The sequence below is a fragment of the Pyrus communis genome, chromosome 15 (genome assembly GCF_041283825.1).
Source record: "Pyrus communis isolate YQ-2024b chromosome 15, ASM4128382v1, whole genome shotgun sequence".
Taxonomy (NCBI): Eukaryota; Viridiplantae; Streptophyta; class Magnoliopsida; order Rosales; family Rosaceae; genus Pyrus; species Pyrus communis.
Genome location: NC_142579.1, coordinates 20,338,394 through 20,356,627, shown reverse-complemented (window position 1 = coordinate 20,356,627; position 18,234 = coordinate 20,338,394). Strand labels below are relative to the sequence as shown.

General features: G+C 35.7%; 1 protein-coding gene and 2 pseudogenes across 2 annotated transcripts; all 3 read right to left on the bottom strand.

Moving 5' to 3' along the window:
- Positions 1 to 1,862: 1,862 nt before the first annotated feature.
- LOC137724628 (uncharacterized) lies at positions 1,863 to 2,495 on the bottom strand (annotated as a pseudogene).
- A 4,954-nt stretch (positions 2,496 to 7,449) lies between these two features.
- Positions 7,450 to 8,289, bottom strand: LOC148690661 (mogroside I-E synthase-like). Its single transcript, XM_088685217.1, has one exon. The coding sequence runs from the start codon at positions 8,110 to 8,112 to the stop codon at positions 7,540 to 7,542; it is 573 nt and encodes a 190-aa protein (XP_088541343.1). The 5' UTR covers positions 8,113 to 8,289; the 3' UTR covers positions 7,450 to 7,539.
- A 5,255-nt stretch (positions 8,290 to 13,544) lies between these two features.
- Positions 13,545 to 17,991, bottom strand: LOC148690660 (UDP-glycosyltransferase 74F2-like; annotated as a pseudogene). Its single transcript, XR_015956326.1, has 2 exons — positions 17,379 to 17,991; positions 13,545 to 13,710 (listed from the first exon to the last, which is right to left on the bottom strand). The product of XR_015956326.1 is annotated as a UDP-glycosyltransferase 74F2-like (transcript).
- Positions 17,992 to 18,234: the final 243 nt, after the last annotated feature.

Sequence of the window (18,234 nt, the reverse complement as noted above, 5' to 3'; positions counted from 1 at the left end):
ATGAACAAAAATATGGGTCTAAAATATTTTAGTCCGAGACTTAGTCCAGCATTGTACCAAATGTTTCACTATTCTTATCATGGAATGGACTGACTTGCTTCGTTGTGAGGGAAGAAATATTTTAATTGCTTAGTTTTATATAGAAATGGTTTTGTTGGATGGTCAGACAATCGGGCGTTACATTTGTTTCTTAATTTCCTGTTGTCTTATGAACAAAAATATGGGTTTAAAATATTTTAGTCCGAGACTTAGTCCGACATTGTACCAAATGTTTCACTATTCTTATCCTGCTTAGTCCAAATCAAGCCAGTCCAGCTTAATCTCTGAATCTAGTCCAATCCGAAATAATCCGGTGCAACAAACGCACCCAAAAATTCTTTGTGATCCTCATTGTCGTCTTCTCTGGAGTATTTATTAGCCCAAATGCAAAAGTAAATTTTTCACTGTGATGTTTAAGCATCTTCTCCTTCACTTCTTCGCCAACATGATGCAATACTGATTCAGTGTTGGGAACAAAACACATTTTTTAAATCTCTTTCCATATCTTTTCCATCATATTGTAGATTGCATCTTTCTGCGTGTGAACTCCATCGTCAACCCCAAACACATGAACTTTGTTTTGAATAGGAATTGAACTAAATCCTTGTTCTTTCTTCACTCCCTTATGCTTCATTGACCTTCAAACTTGCGCAGCATCTACCCATCTTCCACAAGCTGAATACAGATTAGCAAGGGCTATATAGGTTCCACCATTGTCTCTGATCACATATATGCCATATGAGGAGAGGGATTCAAACTCTAGCCAAGAAAAATAGTCTACAGTACTACATCACTATAATACCCCGTATTTAAAAAAAAATGATTATATATATATATATATGTGTGTGTGTGTGTGTGTGTGTGTGTGTGCGCGAAATTCTGATTTTATTGGGTTTTTTTATATGCTACGTGTATACTTTTGATATGTAAACTAGTCTTAACCTAAGTAGATTATGATGAGTTTGACTTGATTTTTTTTTCTCACAAAGGCAATGTGTCATTTTGACAATCATTAGGGATTAAAGAGTAGCTATTATTCATCACTCTAAAATAAGAGGTGGAATTTGGTAGTTAATAGAAGCTAATAATTAGGGTGAAGAGGTGGAGTCTATAGCATGCATATGTTCGTCTATTAGCATGCATGAGGCAATGTTTGTGGTATTAGAAGTACTTACTCATCAATCTAAAGGAATCGTAATCATTTGGGCAACATTCTCACTCCAATACAACTCTATCAAGCTTACCTTAAGATAAACCTTTACGTGGCCTTTGATGTTTGCATCCATCTTGCATGATATTCATTTGTTCATGATTAACTTGACACTTGTTACTTTGTCATTGAAACACTTATCATTGTTAATGATTAGGACAACACTTGTTGCCTTATTATTGGAACACATTTTATGTCTAATGATTGGCACCAGGGCCGGTCCTGAGTTTTTGGGTGCCCAGTGCGAAAACTCAAAATGTGCCCTTTTTTAATACAGAAACATATGTTTAAAAAAATATATTTAACGAGAGCTGTAATCCATTCGAAGCTGGGGGGGCTAGGCCCTCACGCCCAAATTATATTACTTGAGAAAATATACAACGGGGGAGACATAGTACCTAAACCCCGACAATCCAAAATACAATCATACACAACCATTCCTAGCAAAACTCCTTGAAATTTCAATCTTTAAGAAATTGTCTTCTAGCACTTTTTGAAGCAAAATCATCAATTATATCATCATACTCCAATTCTTTAATCTCATTCTTTTCAATGCATAAGATTGCTAATCCATTTAGCCTATCTTGAGTCATAGTGGTCCGCAAGTAAGATTTTAATAATTCAATTTTGAAAAACTTCTTTCTGTAGATGTCACGGTCACATGTACAGTTAACAGTACACGATAAGCAATCAAGACATTAGGACACATGTCAGTTTCTTTTACAAAGTTTGCTATTTCCATGGATGTCCAAGGGTTATTAGAGAGAAATGCTTCTTCAGGTAACATCATTTGCAACACCTGTAATTAAAAACATAAGTCGGCTCCATCTACATCCATGGTATTTCCATGTTTCAAACGTGCTTCAAGATTCATACAATTTTCTTTTAGCTGTTGATCATCCAATGGAATTAACTTCGATGCATCAAACAAGAAGCCAAAAATAGATTCAAAAGCCTTTAACTGTTCAAACCTATGTTTCAGTTGAGAAAGAGTAATATCCACTATAACAAGAAAATAATTTGTTCTAAATGATTCTTCAGCAGACTGTTGTTCCATCTTATTACCATCAACTTCATCATGATGTCTTTTTCTAGGTCTATGACGTTTAGTTTGAAAAACAGGGTCAATTTTTGAATCAAGTGCAATTTCTTTAGCATCACGCATGATAGAAGCAAAGCCAGTTTCTCTGTAGTTTTCAAAAAAAGTAACAAGTGCCAATGCCTTTATCGCAACATTAAGATGCATGTCTTCAAATTGTAATTTTTTGATCACCACGTTAATCTTCAACAAAATGTCATACCAATTAACCAAACTTAATACAAAATCAATACTGGAAAGTTTTCCTGATGCTAAACATTATGCATCCCTACTCAATTGGGGATTCTCAGTAATTTCCACCAATGTAAACAAAGCATTTCTAACTTGGGCTACTTGGGATTTAATTGTTTTAACACTTTCAATGTGACTTTCACATCGAGTAGTTGACAATGACTTCAAAGTTAAACCATCAATATGTTCAAGCAAAATATTTCAACGCTTTGTAGAGTTGGACAACACCGTATATATGCATTGACATGCTCCAAAAAAAGATTTTTCTTTAAGACATGAACTTGCCATAGCACAAACTATTAAATTAAGACAAAGATAATCACATGGCATGTAAAAGGCTTTGGGATTTATGTCTAGCAATCTTTTCTGGACACCTTGGTGTTTCCCTCTTATGTTAGATCCATTATCATAACCTTGTCCTCTCACATTATCAATATCAAGATCAAGAGACTTTAGGACATCTTGCAACTCATTAAAAAGTCATTGTCTTGATGTATCTTCCACACTCAAAAACTCCATGAAATACTCCCTTATATTTATTGACCTACTTGACAAGTCAACACATCTCAAAATTAAAGTCATTTGTTCCACATGACTTGCATCAGGAGTACAATCAAGAATGGCATAAAAAAATTTGGCTTCTTTTACTTTTTTAATGATTGCGGTTTTGACTTTTGAAGTTAAAGTAGCTATTAACTCCTTTTGGATTTTATGGCTCAAATAGTGGTGATGAATCTCTTTATTCTCAATGAGTCGAAAATGCTTTTGCATTATTGGATCAAACTTCGCAATCATTTCAAGTAAACCTAAGAAGTTTCCATTAGAGTCTTCATAAGGTCTTTCATTTGTTCCACGAAATGCTAAATTACGTATGGCAAGACATTTCACAACAACAATAATTCTAAGCATCACTTGTTTCCAGTGATTTGTCTCTTTCTTGATTTGCATTTGAAATTCTTTATCAATTGTCTGATTTGTTGTCAATTTACTTTTCAACTCAACCCAAGTTCTCGAATTAGTGAGATGCTCTTTACTCTTTTCATGTTGGTCAAGCTTCACACCAAGATGTCTCTAATCACTAATTCCATCTTTTGCTAACTCACTTTTTGAGGCAATTGTTTAAAACAATTTACAACAAAAGCAAAAGACTTTATCCAACTCTTTTGAGTACACGAGCCATTTCCTATCATAAATTTCACCCGTTGGTAATTTTCGACCATAGTAGTGTGAGAAAAATTTTCTAGAGAGTTTGTCCTTAGGATAAGTGAGATTAGTTTCTCGAATTGGCCCCTTTTCTACAAGTAAGTCTCTCATTTCTGGATTAAGACCATCACAAACTCTTGGATCATAAATGTTTAAATGGAAAATAGGTTCAGGAGATTCAATATTTTCCTCTACACCAATATGACATCATCAACATTTAAATCCACATCACCACCATTTTCATGATCTTGAGACTCATCACCAACATTTTCTTCTAAATCACTACCATTTTCATGATCATGAGACTCTCCCAACAACATTTTGTTGTTCTTCACCAACATCATTTTCTCTCAAATTTTCAACTGACTCATTCTTTGTAGAGAAAAATTTATTAAGAGATCCTCTTAAACTTTCGGCAATTTCGTTATCCTTTGCCTTTTTTTTTTCCTTTTCATATTACTAGAGAGTTGTTTCCTAAAAGACATGGCTTCGATAATTTGTTTGCAAAGATTACTTACACATGATATAACAAAAATTTCCTACCAAAATTATCATTCCAACACATTATATATTAATATATTATAAAAACACTAACACATAGTCTAACATATTATAAAAATTGAACCTAAAAATTGGGTTTGAAATGAAATCAAATAATTCAATTAGTCAAGAATTCAATTTATCATATAATTCTATGTCACTTGCATTGCAAAATTTTATATTAAATTATAAATTAATAATTCAAATTTTAAAAATTAGTTTACCTTAAAACTCAAAAGGGTTGGTGGTGAGTGAATGCACTTGCAGCCAATGCTAATGGTGAATGACCTGGCACTGAGCTGAGGAGTGTGGAGGATTGCCCTGTGGCCCTGCCTGTCAAGCTGCGTGCAGCAGCTTGCACTTGCAGTTGAGAGTTGACTTAAGTTGCCAACTCAAGAGGAAACACCAAAACAATAAAGCTTGCAGCAGCCAATGAATTGAGAGAAAGAAAATGGAGAGTCAGGGGACGGCAACAGGGAAGTGGGGGAAGTAGGGAACAAATGAGCGGTGGGGAATCGGGAAAGGTTAGAAGTATTAGGGTTAATTAGGACCAAGTGGTCCCTGTTATGTTTTGTTTTATATTTTTTTTTTATATAATTTGCGGCTGGGCCTTTTGTTGCCTCTTGAGCTCTTGCCCTCTAGCCCTTATTTGGGCTGTAAACATTTTATTTTATTTTTTTTATTTATACTTGGTTATTTGGGTTTATTTTATTTTATTTTATTTGGTGCCCCCTTCATTTTGGGGCCTTGGACAGCTACCCCTGTGGCATTGGGTCTCGGCCGGGCCTGATTGGCACACTTGGTTTATTTCTATTAGCGCACTTGGAAGATTTTTTTGGAGAGGAAGATGTCATGCAATCTTTATAAAGGAAGGAGTAAGAACCAACGGAGGACATGGAGAAAGGAGAGAGGAAGAAGAAGAAAAAAGAAAAAGAACAACTCCAACAAAAAGCCATTCTCCCCTTCATATTACCTCTTATCTTTCTTTTACATAGCCATCTTTCATTGTATTTGTAAGTCTCTAATATATAGTGAAATACAATGAAAGGAAGCCCCAGTGGATGTAGTTGATTTGGTGAACCTCTTAAATCTTGTGTTGTTTATGCATTTACATTTTGAGATCATTGTCATGAGAATCACTCCCACCAAACCATCAAAAATCTCCATTTACTTCCCTTGAGAATGTTGTAAAATAAGGGAGACAAATCCCATAAAAGGCATGAGAGCTTACCCAACATAATTGCTCTATGGAACTCAAATGGGGTTATGCATCAATATCACCTAGAGAAAGATGGGGTAAAATGGTAAAGTAATATTTCTCAATTAGATTGTTGTGTGTTATCAATACTATATTATTGATAATATAATACAATTTTGGCTACTAACAATTTGATTACTGTTGTAGATATTTTAGAGCATGTGATTATTGATATCCATGTTACATGGCATATACACAAGCATGCAAAGCAAGAAAGAGAGTTGAGTTGTGTTGTGTCAAGTGCTCACTTGTGAAAAGTGTTTGAGTTGTGAAGATATTCAAGGGCTAGAGAATGCCTTAAAAATAAAATAATGAATCTTGTATATGTCAAGCGTCGTGGGAAGGACTTGAATATACAATTGGATGTCGGGGGAAGTGCCGACATAAATAAAGTGGAAATTGAGAATTTAATTATAAAAATTGAGGTTAAGGGATGAACAGGAGTTATCTCATATTTTAAGGTATTCGGAGCCAAGTGGTATAAGCATGGTATGGGATGTGCATGTTTGGATGCCTTAGGTATGTGTTAGCAGGGTTAGAAGGGAGTGAGTACATTCATCCATCTCATTTGCTCTATTTCATGCATTTGAAAGAATACTTACAATTTAATTATTATTTTGTTGGTACTTTTTGTAACACCCCACATCGCCCAGGGGAGTGGATCCTCTATGTCTTATATGTATATTCTCATCTCTACCTAGCATGAGGCATTTTGGGAGCTTACTGGCTTCGAATTCCATAGGAACTCTGAAGTTAAGCAAGGTTGGGCTGGAGCAATCCCATGATGGGTGACCCATTGGGAAGTTGCTCATGAGTTCCCAGAAACAAAACCGTGAGGGTGTGGTCGGGGCCCAAAGTGGACAATATCGTGCTACGGCAGAGTCGAGCCCGAGATGTGGTGGAGCCCGGGTCAGGATGTGACAATTTGGTATAAGAGCCAACCCCTGGCCGGAAGTGTGTCGACGAGGACGTTGGGCCCGTAAAGGGGGGTGGATTGTAACATCCCACATCGCCCAGGGGAGTGGATTTTTTATGCCTTATATGTATATTCCCATCTCTACCTAGCACGAGGCATTTTGGGAGCTCACTGGCTTTGGATTCCATAAGAACTCTAAAGTTAAGCGAGATTGGGCTGGAGCAATCCCATGATGGGTGACTCATTGGGAAGTTGCTCGTGAGTTCCCAGAAACAAAACCATGAGGGCGTAGTCGGGGCCCAAAGTGGACAATATCGTGTTACGGCAGAGTTGAGCCCGAGATGTGGTAGAGCCCGGGTCGGGATGTGATAATTTGGTATCAGAACCAAGCCTTAGCCAAAAGTGTGCCGACGAGGATGTCGGGCCTATAAGGGGGGTGGATTGTAACATCCCACACCGTCGGGGGGAGTGGATCCTCTATGCCTTATATGTATATTCCCATCTCTACCTAGCACGAGGCCTTTTGGGAGCTCATTGGCTTCAGATTCCATAGGAACTCCGAAGTTAAGCGAGATTGGGCTGAAGCAATCGCAGGATGGGTGACCCATTGGGAAGTTGCTCGTGAGTTCCTTGAAACAAAACCATGAGGGCGTGGTTAGGGCCCAAAGTGGACAATATTGTGCTATGGCAGAGTTGAGCCTAGGATGTGGTGGAGCCTGGATCGAGATGTGACACTTTTAGTTTTGAATTAAATTGTGCACTATAGTTATTTCGCTGCGTATTCAATAAATTTTATGTTAGATTTTGTTATATGATATATGGTGTAATTGTTGTAATTTAATTTAATTTTCCACCATATCTTGGTTGTAGAATTTATTTCTATAGCTAAGTTATGACTCACACCCTAACTCGTGAATAGTTTTTACTCGCAGGTCGAGACGTGACAATCACCCTTCTAATAAACCTGGCCATAAATTGATAAATAAAAAGTTGCAACGACTACAAAACATAAACCAAATTAGGCTTTATTACAAAACCTCATTTTATATCTCACCTAAAACCATAATTTTCTTTTGTTGAACAACATTTTCAATGAACTCATCAACAGTTTTGCTAGAACTTCCACCTTCATCCACTGCTTTTCTAACCAATTCTTTCCACACAAGCGCTTTCCTCTTTATTTCTCTCCCTCTCTCTCCCACGATTATTTCTCTTATACAATGTTCTACTACCTCCTGCCTTACCATCCCCTTATTATCTGCCACAACCTTTATCCCAATTTTCCACACATCCATAATGTACTTGGCATTGGTGATTTGATCAATCCATTGTGGCAACGCCACTATCGGAACCGCCAAACTCAAAGCCTCCATTGTTGAGTTCCATCCACAATGCATAACGAAATATCCGACAGCTTCATGAGCCAAAACCTTCAGTTGGCGGCACCATGAAACCACCAAACCCTTATCAAACGTCTCCTTTGCAAACCCTTTTGGGAGCTTAGCTGCTTTTGATTCCCTAACCACCCATGAGAATTTGCTTTTGCTCCTTCTTAACCCCCACGCCAATTCCTCCATTTGCTCAGCTTCAAGTTGTGCTGCACTGCCAAAAGCCATATATGCGACGGATCCTTTTAACTGTTCATCTAGCCATTTAATACATACATCGTTGTTGGACTTGAAGAGGTTGACACCATATTCTTTGTTGTTTCCAAGTCGCTTGTCCAAGTAGTAGGATGGTATAGTTTGTCTAATGGTTCTCAATGGTAAAAACTTGGCGATCTAATCCACCACCTAACAAAAGCAAAATAATTATTAAACCATCAAAATCTATTCCTCTAATTTCTCTTATAAACCATATGCATGAGATGAGTGAATTGCATAATGTGACGTTCAACATAAAATTACGTAATAGCACTCATATGTCAAATATACAAGGTGAAGTAAACTATGTAAGTTTCACTTGTCACGCAATGTGGGTCCACTAATATGATAAAAGAACTATATAATTATTTTTTTCAGTTACAATTAATAGAGAGTTTCGAATCCTAGACCTAACCTACCTTTATCCATCTCCATACTCTCGCAACTAGACTAACCCCGCTTAAAGAGTTATTTACTTTCTAACACTATATACTAAAACCACATATATCATTAGTTTTGAAACTTAAATCAAAGCTTTAATTAACACTAAAAGCATATCATTACCAAAGGAATGAAACTAATTAATGATTAAAACATCTTCCAAATGTACTTGTTCTTCCAACTCATAAAATGAGTTGCATAAGACCCAATTAGCTTTCTTAACATTGGAGAATTGACTCGTAACTATATCGTAGATAGCAAGGTAAGATCCCAAATCATATAACATGGACTGCATATCCCAAGGTTTAAGTGGTGGCAACCCTATGTAGGAACCAAAATCTTAGACTGATCATATTCCATAAGAGGGAGCTTGAGCAATCCTTCGTGATAATGGTAGTAAATGTTGTCAGCAGCATAGGACTGAGTGAAGAAAACAGCCCCAGCTATTCCAAACTTTTTGGCAACGTCTAAAGGCTAATAGGAATGAATGCATCATAAACAACACAATCAACTGGGCAGCCTGAGGTTGAAAGCTTCTCAAGGAATTTGGCCAAAGTTTGCGAATCAACTTGCTTAAAGCTGTTGAAAGACTATTAATGAATTCAGAAGGACGTGTGTACCTTTTATGCATAAGCTTGAATCTCGACATGCTCCTACAAACACGAACAACTGCTTTGACCCTACGTGCACGTCTAGAACCTTATAGGTCGCCGGGTTGGCTACGGTATGTTAAGTTGCCCCTTAGTTTTCACCTCCCAAGACCTAGGGCCGAAAGTGATAGCCCTAAATACCTAGCTAGAATATTTGAACTGTGGAAAAGCTTGTGTTTCTTGTGTTTTCTCTTTTCCTCAAAGCCTCCTTATATAGTGGTTCGGAAGAGCGTACAAAAACCGAAAAGCCCATAAAAATCCCAAATATATTCTAATATGATTATCTCTTGATTTTCATCTAATTATCACATAGATAATTTGGAAGTTAATATCCTTATGTGGGTGGAATATCCTTTGATATTTATTTATCCCATAAGATAAATCCTACAAAAGCCCTCCAAGTAGGCCTCTACATTTTCAGCTTCTTCAATGCCACCTTGGTCATAACCGTCTGAAATAATCTCTAGGGTAAAGTAGCTGCTAGATGGTTTGTGCAGTATTATGTTGTAGGCGAAAAGTGTCATATCCCGGCCCAAGCCCCCACCACATCCCGGGCTCGACTCTACCGTAGCACGATATTGTCCGCTTTAGGCCCCTACCACACCCTCACAGTTTTGTTTCTGGAAACTCACACGAGAACTTCCCAGTAGGTCACCCATCCTGGGATTGCTCTCGTATGAACTCGCTTAACTTCGAAGTTCCTATGAAACCCGAAGCCAATGAGCTCCCAAAAGGCCTTGTACTAGGTAGAGATGAGAGTATACATATAAGGCTTATAAGATCCACTCCCCTAAGCGATGTGGGATGTTACAAAAAGGGTAGTGACGAGTGTGAATTTGACTTCCTTGTGATGTAAAAGCTTGGAGAATTAGAGCATGGGATTAATGTGGCCTTGTAAGTTAGGATAGGGGAAGACCAAACAGTGAGCTTTTGGGTCTCTCTGTCTTTCCTCCATTCATGAATTGTTTGGAAGATTGGTTTTGGCCAATTTAGATCTGGATCTTGAGATTGGTTGAAGAGTGTTAGATTGTATATGCTTTCCTACTACTTGTTAGCTAAGAACTATACCTCTGTCACTTCCACACATTGCCTTACACAAGCACGTTGGCATTGGCTAATGCATCATCTTAATTAAAGTGACGATCACTTTGTTTTATTACCATATCTTTGTTTTCTTTGTATGTCTTGTATTCACTAAATTATTCGTTTTCAAATTTAGTTATTATTAAAGGGAGGGGAGATGGTTCAAAACCATTACCATAATTTAAGAGAATTGGGAGTTTCAGAGAAATACCTAAATTGAGAAAATAAACTTGGAATTAACTTGCTGACTTAGGCTTCGGAACCTTCCTTTTATAAACTGGAGAAAGAGACATGAATGATTGCCAAAAGACTTAAGAGCCTGTGTTGGATGACTATTGAACCATGTGTGCACAGTGATCGTCAAAGTCCTACTATTCACATCACATGCAGAGTAATTATTGGTACGTCGACATTGTGGTTAAATAGTGACTTGTTGGTGTACTGTTAAGCTTGCATGCAAGTGATCACTGACACAACAGTGAAACTGCACATGGTTAGTACTTTGTCGGATTTTGCTATTTGCAATTTTATCTTGGGGGAATAGTGAGCTGGTAAATGATTTACTTTGCTAAGTGTATTATGGCCACTTGTTTTTCAGTGGCTTTTACAGAATGTTTCACATGGCTTTAGTCTTGCAAATGGATCTTATGCATCTTGGTAGTTTACCCACCTGGTGCTTTGACAATTTGGTTCTGATTTTACTGGATGCTGAGATGATGTATTCGAAGACTTAGAGTTAGAGTCATCATCGTCTTCTATTTTTACTGTAACTGAGCTACTTTAGCAGGCAACTATTGAGCTAAATCTTCAAGCTGTGCTGCTTTATTTGAGGTAGATGACTTTGAAGACTTAGTAATTCCTTTGAGTGAGGATGATGGAGAGATATTTGAAGGTGACTATGTTAAGATTACAATTTATGGCTAAATGGGAAATTAAAAGAGAACTTTATCAATGATTCTTTGTTGGTTGAATTTATCCCACCATTTAATTGACCTTACCTTGTAAACTTCTCTATCGTTGATTTCATGCCTATTGCAAAATCCATGGAAATTTATACTTGGCCTTGAAAATTAAAGTAGAGGGAGCTTGATATCAATTTTGTCTCTGTTATAACTTGATTGAAAATGGTTGACTTTCTACGTTAGCATCTTTGGAAGGATACTAGTTGTTGGACCATGAGTCGACCACCATTTAGGAAACGGAGCTAGGAAAATTAGCTTGAATTTTTTGTCCAAATATGATGAAACCATGAGTGACTGAAATCCTCTGTTTGATGGAGGAAGATGTTGGACCAAGCATCAATGTAATCATAATAATTATATTTGATGTTGTTAATTGAGTATGAAGTGGTTTATACTTATACATGGGGATCCTCCATTATGACTATGTGATGATTTTTTTCAATATAGAGTGAATCATAAAGGATTTTATTCTAGTATGTATGGCTTGTGATTGGTTTGAGGGTTATTGCTTCTATTTCAAATTGAATATTCTTGTAAAACCCTAGAGTTCTTAATGAATCTTAATCTTTGGGTTGGTAATAGAATTTTGGAGGAAACCAATGTTTGGCTAGTTTTTCAGGTGATGGTTCTTTATTGAGATTGGACGGGATACTAAAAAGATATTTACTGGGAGATATATATATATATATATATATATATATATATATATATGGAGATGTTTGGGCATAATTTATTGGTTGGGATGATGACTCTTTTACTGGAGTTGTAAAAGGATGATATTGGCTGACTAAAGTTGTCTGGTAATTTGGTCTGAAACTTCCTAAGGTGGAACATAAGGGAGTGAACTTGTTTACTGTGGTATTGGGTGAATAAGGAACAATGTTTGATTCTTGTTTTACTAGGTTGAGTGAGGCTGGGAGCCTCCTCTAATAAGGTTTTTCCCTAACATTCTTTCCCTGCTTAAATTCTCTAGTTAAGAAATTAGGAATGTAATTTGACTTCCTTTTAAATATTAGATTTCAAAATAAAAATAAAAAATGCTTAATATGTCTCGCCACCTTGCAAAAATTTGTCTTGATGCATTGTTTTGAATATCTTTTTCTAAAACATGCTTTGTGCTTTTAATAGTACTATTACGCATATCCAAATTCCAAGATGATTTATTAAACCAATTTCTTTTAGTAAGAGTCGATTGCAAAATCGCAAAGCATGTGTTAGAAAAAGATGTTTAAAACACTGCATCAAAACAGATTGTTGCAAGATGGCAAGCCATATTAAGCATTTTTTATTTCAAAATCGAAAATTTGAAAGGAAGTCAAAATTGCATTCCTGTTTTTTTAGCCAGAGAATTTCTACAGGAAAAGAATGTCAAGGAAAAAACTTTGATCAAAGGAGACTCTCAGCCTCACTCAACCTAGATAAAGTTCATCCAACCAGTAAAACAAGAATCAAACCTTGTTTCTTATTCAGCGAGTACCAAAGTAAATAGGTTCACTCCCTTAATTTCCACCTTAAGAAGTTCCAGACCAAATTACCAGTCAGCTTTAGTAAACCAGTATGATCCTTTTGCAACTCTAGTAAAAGCTTCATCATCCCAATAGGTAAATTATACCCAAACATCTTCATATGCAAAAAAATCTCTCAGTGAAGATCTTTCAAGTATCCCGTCTAACCTCAGTAAGAACCATTACCTGAAAAACTAACCAAACATTAGTTTCCTCCAAACTTCCATTACTAACCCAAAGATTCATTCAAAACTATAGGGCTTTACAAGAGTATTATATTTGAAACATAATCAATAACCATCAAAGTAATCACAAGCTATACAGACAAGGATAAAATCCTTTTCATTCACTCTATATCGGAAAAATCATCACAGAGTCAGAATGGGGAATCCTTGTGTATAAGTATAAACCACTTCATACTCAATTGCCAAACATCCAATATAATTATTATGATTATATTGATGATTGGTCCAACATCTTCCTCCATGAAACAGAGGATTTCAGTCACTCGTGGTTCATCAATTTCGGCAAAAAATTCAAACGAATATTTTCAACTTGGTTTCCTAAATAGTGGTTCATTCGTGGTCCACCAACTAGTCTCCTTCCAAAAACGCTAATGCAGAAATTCAACCATTTTCACTCAAGCTATAATAGAGGCAAAATCAATATCAAGATCCCTCTGCTTATAATTTTCATGGCTAAGTATAAAGTTCCATGGATTTTGTTATGGGGTTATGAAGTCAACAACAGAGAAGTTTACAGAGTAAGGTCAGTTAAATGGTAGGATAAATTCAACCAACAAATAATCATTGATTAAGTTCTCGCTAAATTTCCCATTTAGCTACAACTAGTAATCCCAACACAGTCACTTTCAGATATCTCACCATCCTCCTCACTTAAAAGAATTACCAAGTCTTCAAAGCCATCTGCCTGAAAAGACGAAGCAGCACAACTTGAAGATTTAGCTCAATAGTTGCTTGTTGAAGTAGCTCAGTCAGTAAAAAATAGAAGGCGATGATGACTCTAAGTCTGAGTCTTTGAATGCACTGTCTTAGCTTTCAATAAAATCAAAACCAAACAATCAAAGCACTAGGTGGGCAGACTACTAAGATGCGTAATATCCATTTGCATGATCAAAGCCATGTGAAACATTTAGGTTAAGCCACTAAAAAACAAGTGGCCATCATTCACCAGCTCACGATTCATCCAAGACAAAATTTTAACAGTAAATTCGACAAAAAACTATTCATGAACAGTTCGTCGTTGTGTCAATGATCATTCGCATGCAAGCTTAACAGTACACCAACAAGACACTATTCATCCACAATGTCGGCGTACCAATAATCACTTTGCATGTGATGTGAACAATGGGACTCTGACGATCACTGTGCACACATGGTTAAACAGTCATCCAGCCCGTGCTCCTACAGTCTTTTGGCAATCTTTCATGCCTATTTCTCTCGTTTATAAAAGGAATGCTTTGAAGCCTAAGTCCGCAGGTTAATTCCAAGTTTATTTTCTCAGTTTAAGTATTTCTCTAAGTTCCTCTTATACCTGGAGAATTTTGTAAACACTTTTTTATTTCTACAAGTCAAAAGATGTTTCCAGCTTCACATTTCAATAATCTATATCAGTTGTCTATAAGTTTTTCAAAGTAAATTACAAATTCTACTTTCAGTTCACGAGGTTTATCGAGTTTTCACCAAATTCCCTCACATTTGAGACATTACACAAATATCCCCTCAGGTTTTAATTCCCTTTTATATAACCCCTTCCGTCAAAATTTTGCTTATAATTATATAAAAATTTAAAAATCATTAAACACTTAAAAAAAGACAAGAAGAAGGACCATTGGACAAACAGAGATTAAGAAAAAAAATTTAACTATTACTTTGAAAATAATGCTTTATTAAAATGAAGATGATGATAAAGCAGTCAACAATGCAACTTAATTCTGGAGGCGACCATTTTTTTTTTTTTTTTTTCATTATTAGGGTTTAGAAAGAGGATTTGGGGATTGCCTGATCCCAATGGACCAAAAACTCCAGCAAAATTGAGCAGAAAAAAAAAAAAAAAAAAAAAAAAAAAAAAGCAAATTGAGTTATCGGCGGCAGAAAAAAAAAAAAAAAAACCATGGACCGGAATTTGGGTGTCGAAAATTTGTAACTGAGGAATAAGAAAGAGATGATCTTCCTCTTCGAAGAATTTAATTATTACTTTGAAAATAATATTTTACTGAGAAATAGACGACAATCTATTCAATCGTGGTCCATTTCTATCGCACTGTGGGAATTGGATTTGGTTCATTAGAGTTTTTTGTTTGGAAGAAGCAAGAAGTTTGGAGTGGTTTTAAGAGAGGTTACCCATTACTGGGAATGCCGATGTGTCACCCACATATGAGGGACTAATTTTTTTCTAAATTATTATTGCTAATCTCGATTTTGTTTGTGTAAAATTATACTTATTTTACACATGGTCAGAGATGGAGAGATCGTTTTTTGGTTTGTTCAAAGTTTGAATGGATGGTGGTAATGGAGAAAGGAGAAGATGGGGTGGGACGGGAAAAAGAAGATGAACACCATTTTTTTTTTTTTAACAAAATATTAATTTAAAGTAATAATTAAAATTTCTTTTCTTAATTTGTTTTTTGTCCGCATAGTCTTCTTCGTATCCTTCTTTAAAGTGTTAAATGATTGATAAATTTTTTCTATAATTATAAAGTGTTTTTTTATTAGTTTCAAGTAATTAATAAGGGTGAATTAGTAAATTTATAAGCAAAATTTTGACTTAAGGGGATTAAAACCTGAGAGAGTGTTTGTATAATGTCTCAAACGTGAAAGAGTTTTGTAAAAACTCGATAAATCTCAAAGGATGTTAGCGCAATTAACCCTAATTATCTTGCATTCATTATTTTCATTACAATGAATAATATTTGGCTTGAGATTTGTGTTAACAAGGTAAACACAGATCCAAATTTCTACCAGTTATTCATAGTCATCTTTAACAGGCGCGCGCGCGCGCGCGCGCACACACACACACATATATATATATATAAAGTTTAATTGATTGTGAAATATATTAAGATATAAACGATTAAAAAATATTTACCATTCAAAAATTATAATCGGAAATGTTCATTCCTTTTATCATCGTCTAATGATCATGTATGCAAAAAATTATTTAATTTGGAAATCTTTTAGTCATTCATATGCATAAAACAAATTGACAGTTTATCATGTATGCTACTTGTTATTAAAACTGTTGATTAGTTTAACACATATGGATAACTAAAAGATCTCCAGATTGAATGGTCTTTTGCATGTATAATCTTTAGATGATAAAGAGAATGAACCACGTATGGATAATTAAAAGATTTCCATATTAAATAATTTTTGCATATATAATCTTTAGATGATAAAGAAAATGAATGATTTTGATTATAATGTTCAAACAGTAAATATTCAATAATAAAAAATAAGAGGACAAGTGGATTTTCCATGAAGGAAACACAACCATTACCCTTAGAATTTTCTACATTTCGACCTAGTTATTCTAGCTAATACTTATGGGTGGAACAATTTTTCTTTTCTCTGTATTTCAACCAAGCTCCTTTTAGCTTGGTACTTTTGGAATTACTATCTGATCCTAATGAAATAATTAATAATTAATCTAATAAACATATATACTCCACCTATCATAATGTGAATCACTAATGAAATAATTAATAATTATTGAGTGACAAGTGCTGAGTTGAATTACTATCTGATCCTAATGAAATAATTAATAATTAATCTAATAAACATATATACTCCACCTATCATAATGTGAATCACTAATGAAATAATTAATAATTATTGAGTGACAAGTGCTGAGTTGAATTACTATCTGATCCTAATGAAATAATTAATAATTAATCTAATAAACATATATACTCCACCTATCATAATGTGAATCATTAATGTTATCTACAACGGTAACCTAGGGCAAAGCTCTTGTAATTCGTGTGTTAAAGCATTTACATTGTACTCACTATTGAGGTCTTATATTTGAATATTCACTCTCTTTCAGTATTGTTTGTATACTATGTAAGATATATTATCAACCTTCTCACTATCTTCTGGTTTTACCTTTTTGATTTTTCTCATCTTGCAATGTTGCTTGATGATGCGAGTAATTTACTTTCTAGACCACCTTTTAAAGATCCACACTAAGCTAAAAATTAACCAAATAAAATCCCGTTTAACCATTCGATTAAAGTTGTCCATGTTTAGTGTTTTAGCAAGAAACATCGTTCATTTAGTGAATAACCGGATGACCAAATGATTTCAGATTTAGTTAATTTTTTGCAAAAATGGTCTTTTAAGGCAACCTAAAAAATAAACCGTTCGAATTATCATGCAACATTGCAAGATAAGAAAGACTTTAAAAAGTGCAAATAAGAAGATTACTACCAGCCCTCTTTACTATTTATAATAGGGAGCTTTCATGAAAGGAAAAGGAAAAGAAAAATGAAAGGGAAAATGAGTTTTTCAAAGATATCAGATCAAAGGAAAAGGAAATGACTAAAACACAGTTTACCCATGCATGTATAAACTTACTTGTTCTTCCAACTCGGAAAACGTGTTGCAGAGCACCCAATCAGCTTTATCAACATTGGAGAACTGACTCACAACCATGTTATTGACAGCCGGGTAAGACCCAAAATCATAGAAAAATGATGGCATGTCCCAAGGCTCTAGGGGCGGCAACCCAGGAACCAAAATTTGAGACTGATCACTGAGAGGAAGTTTGAGCAGTCCTCTGTGGACACGGTAGTAAATGTTCCCAACAGCACAAGAGTGAGTGAAGAAAGCAGCCCCAACTAAATTTTTTGGCAACATCCAAAGGCCAAGGCATGAACGAATCATAGACAATACAATCAACTGGGCAATCTCTGGTCGAAAGCCTCTCGAGCATGTTAGGGTTTGTGAACCAACTTGCCAAAAGCGATCCAGATAGGCCTCTACCCTTTGTGCGTGGGCACTCCCGCCTTGATCATAACCATCAGAAATGGTCTCCAAGGCAAAGAAACTGGACTCCGATGATGACGATTTGTGCATTAATTTGTTGTAGGAGAAAAGGGACAAGGATTGTCTGCCCTTCCACTTCTAGTGCCTTCCTGTTTGTGTGGTCACGGTTAAGTCACGTCAACATTTTATATTACTATTTATTTTTGTCTTACTATCTCTGTAAAAAACAATAATATAAAATGATGACGTGGTTTAACCGTGATCATACAAAAACAGGAGGACACCGAAAGTGGGAGGGCACACAATCCTTGTCCGGCGGAAAGGGTAGTGACGAGTGTGACTTTGACTCCTTTGCGATGTAAATGCTTGGAGAAATGAAGCATGGGATTAATGTGGAGACCAAGAAGTGAACTTTGCAGCCTGATGATCTCTGTATTTTCTCCAT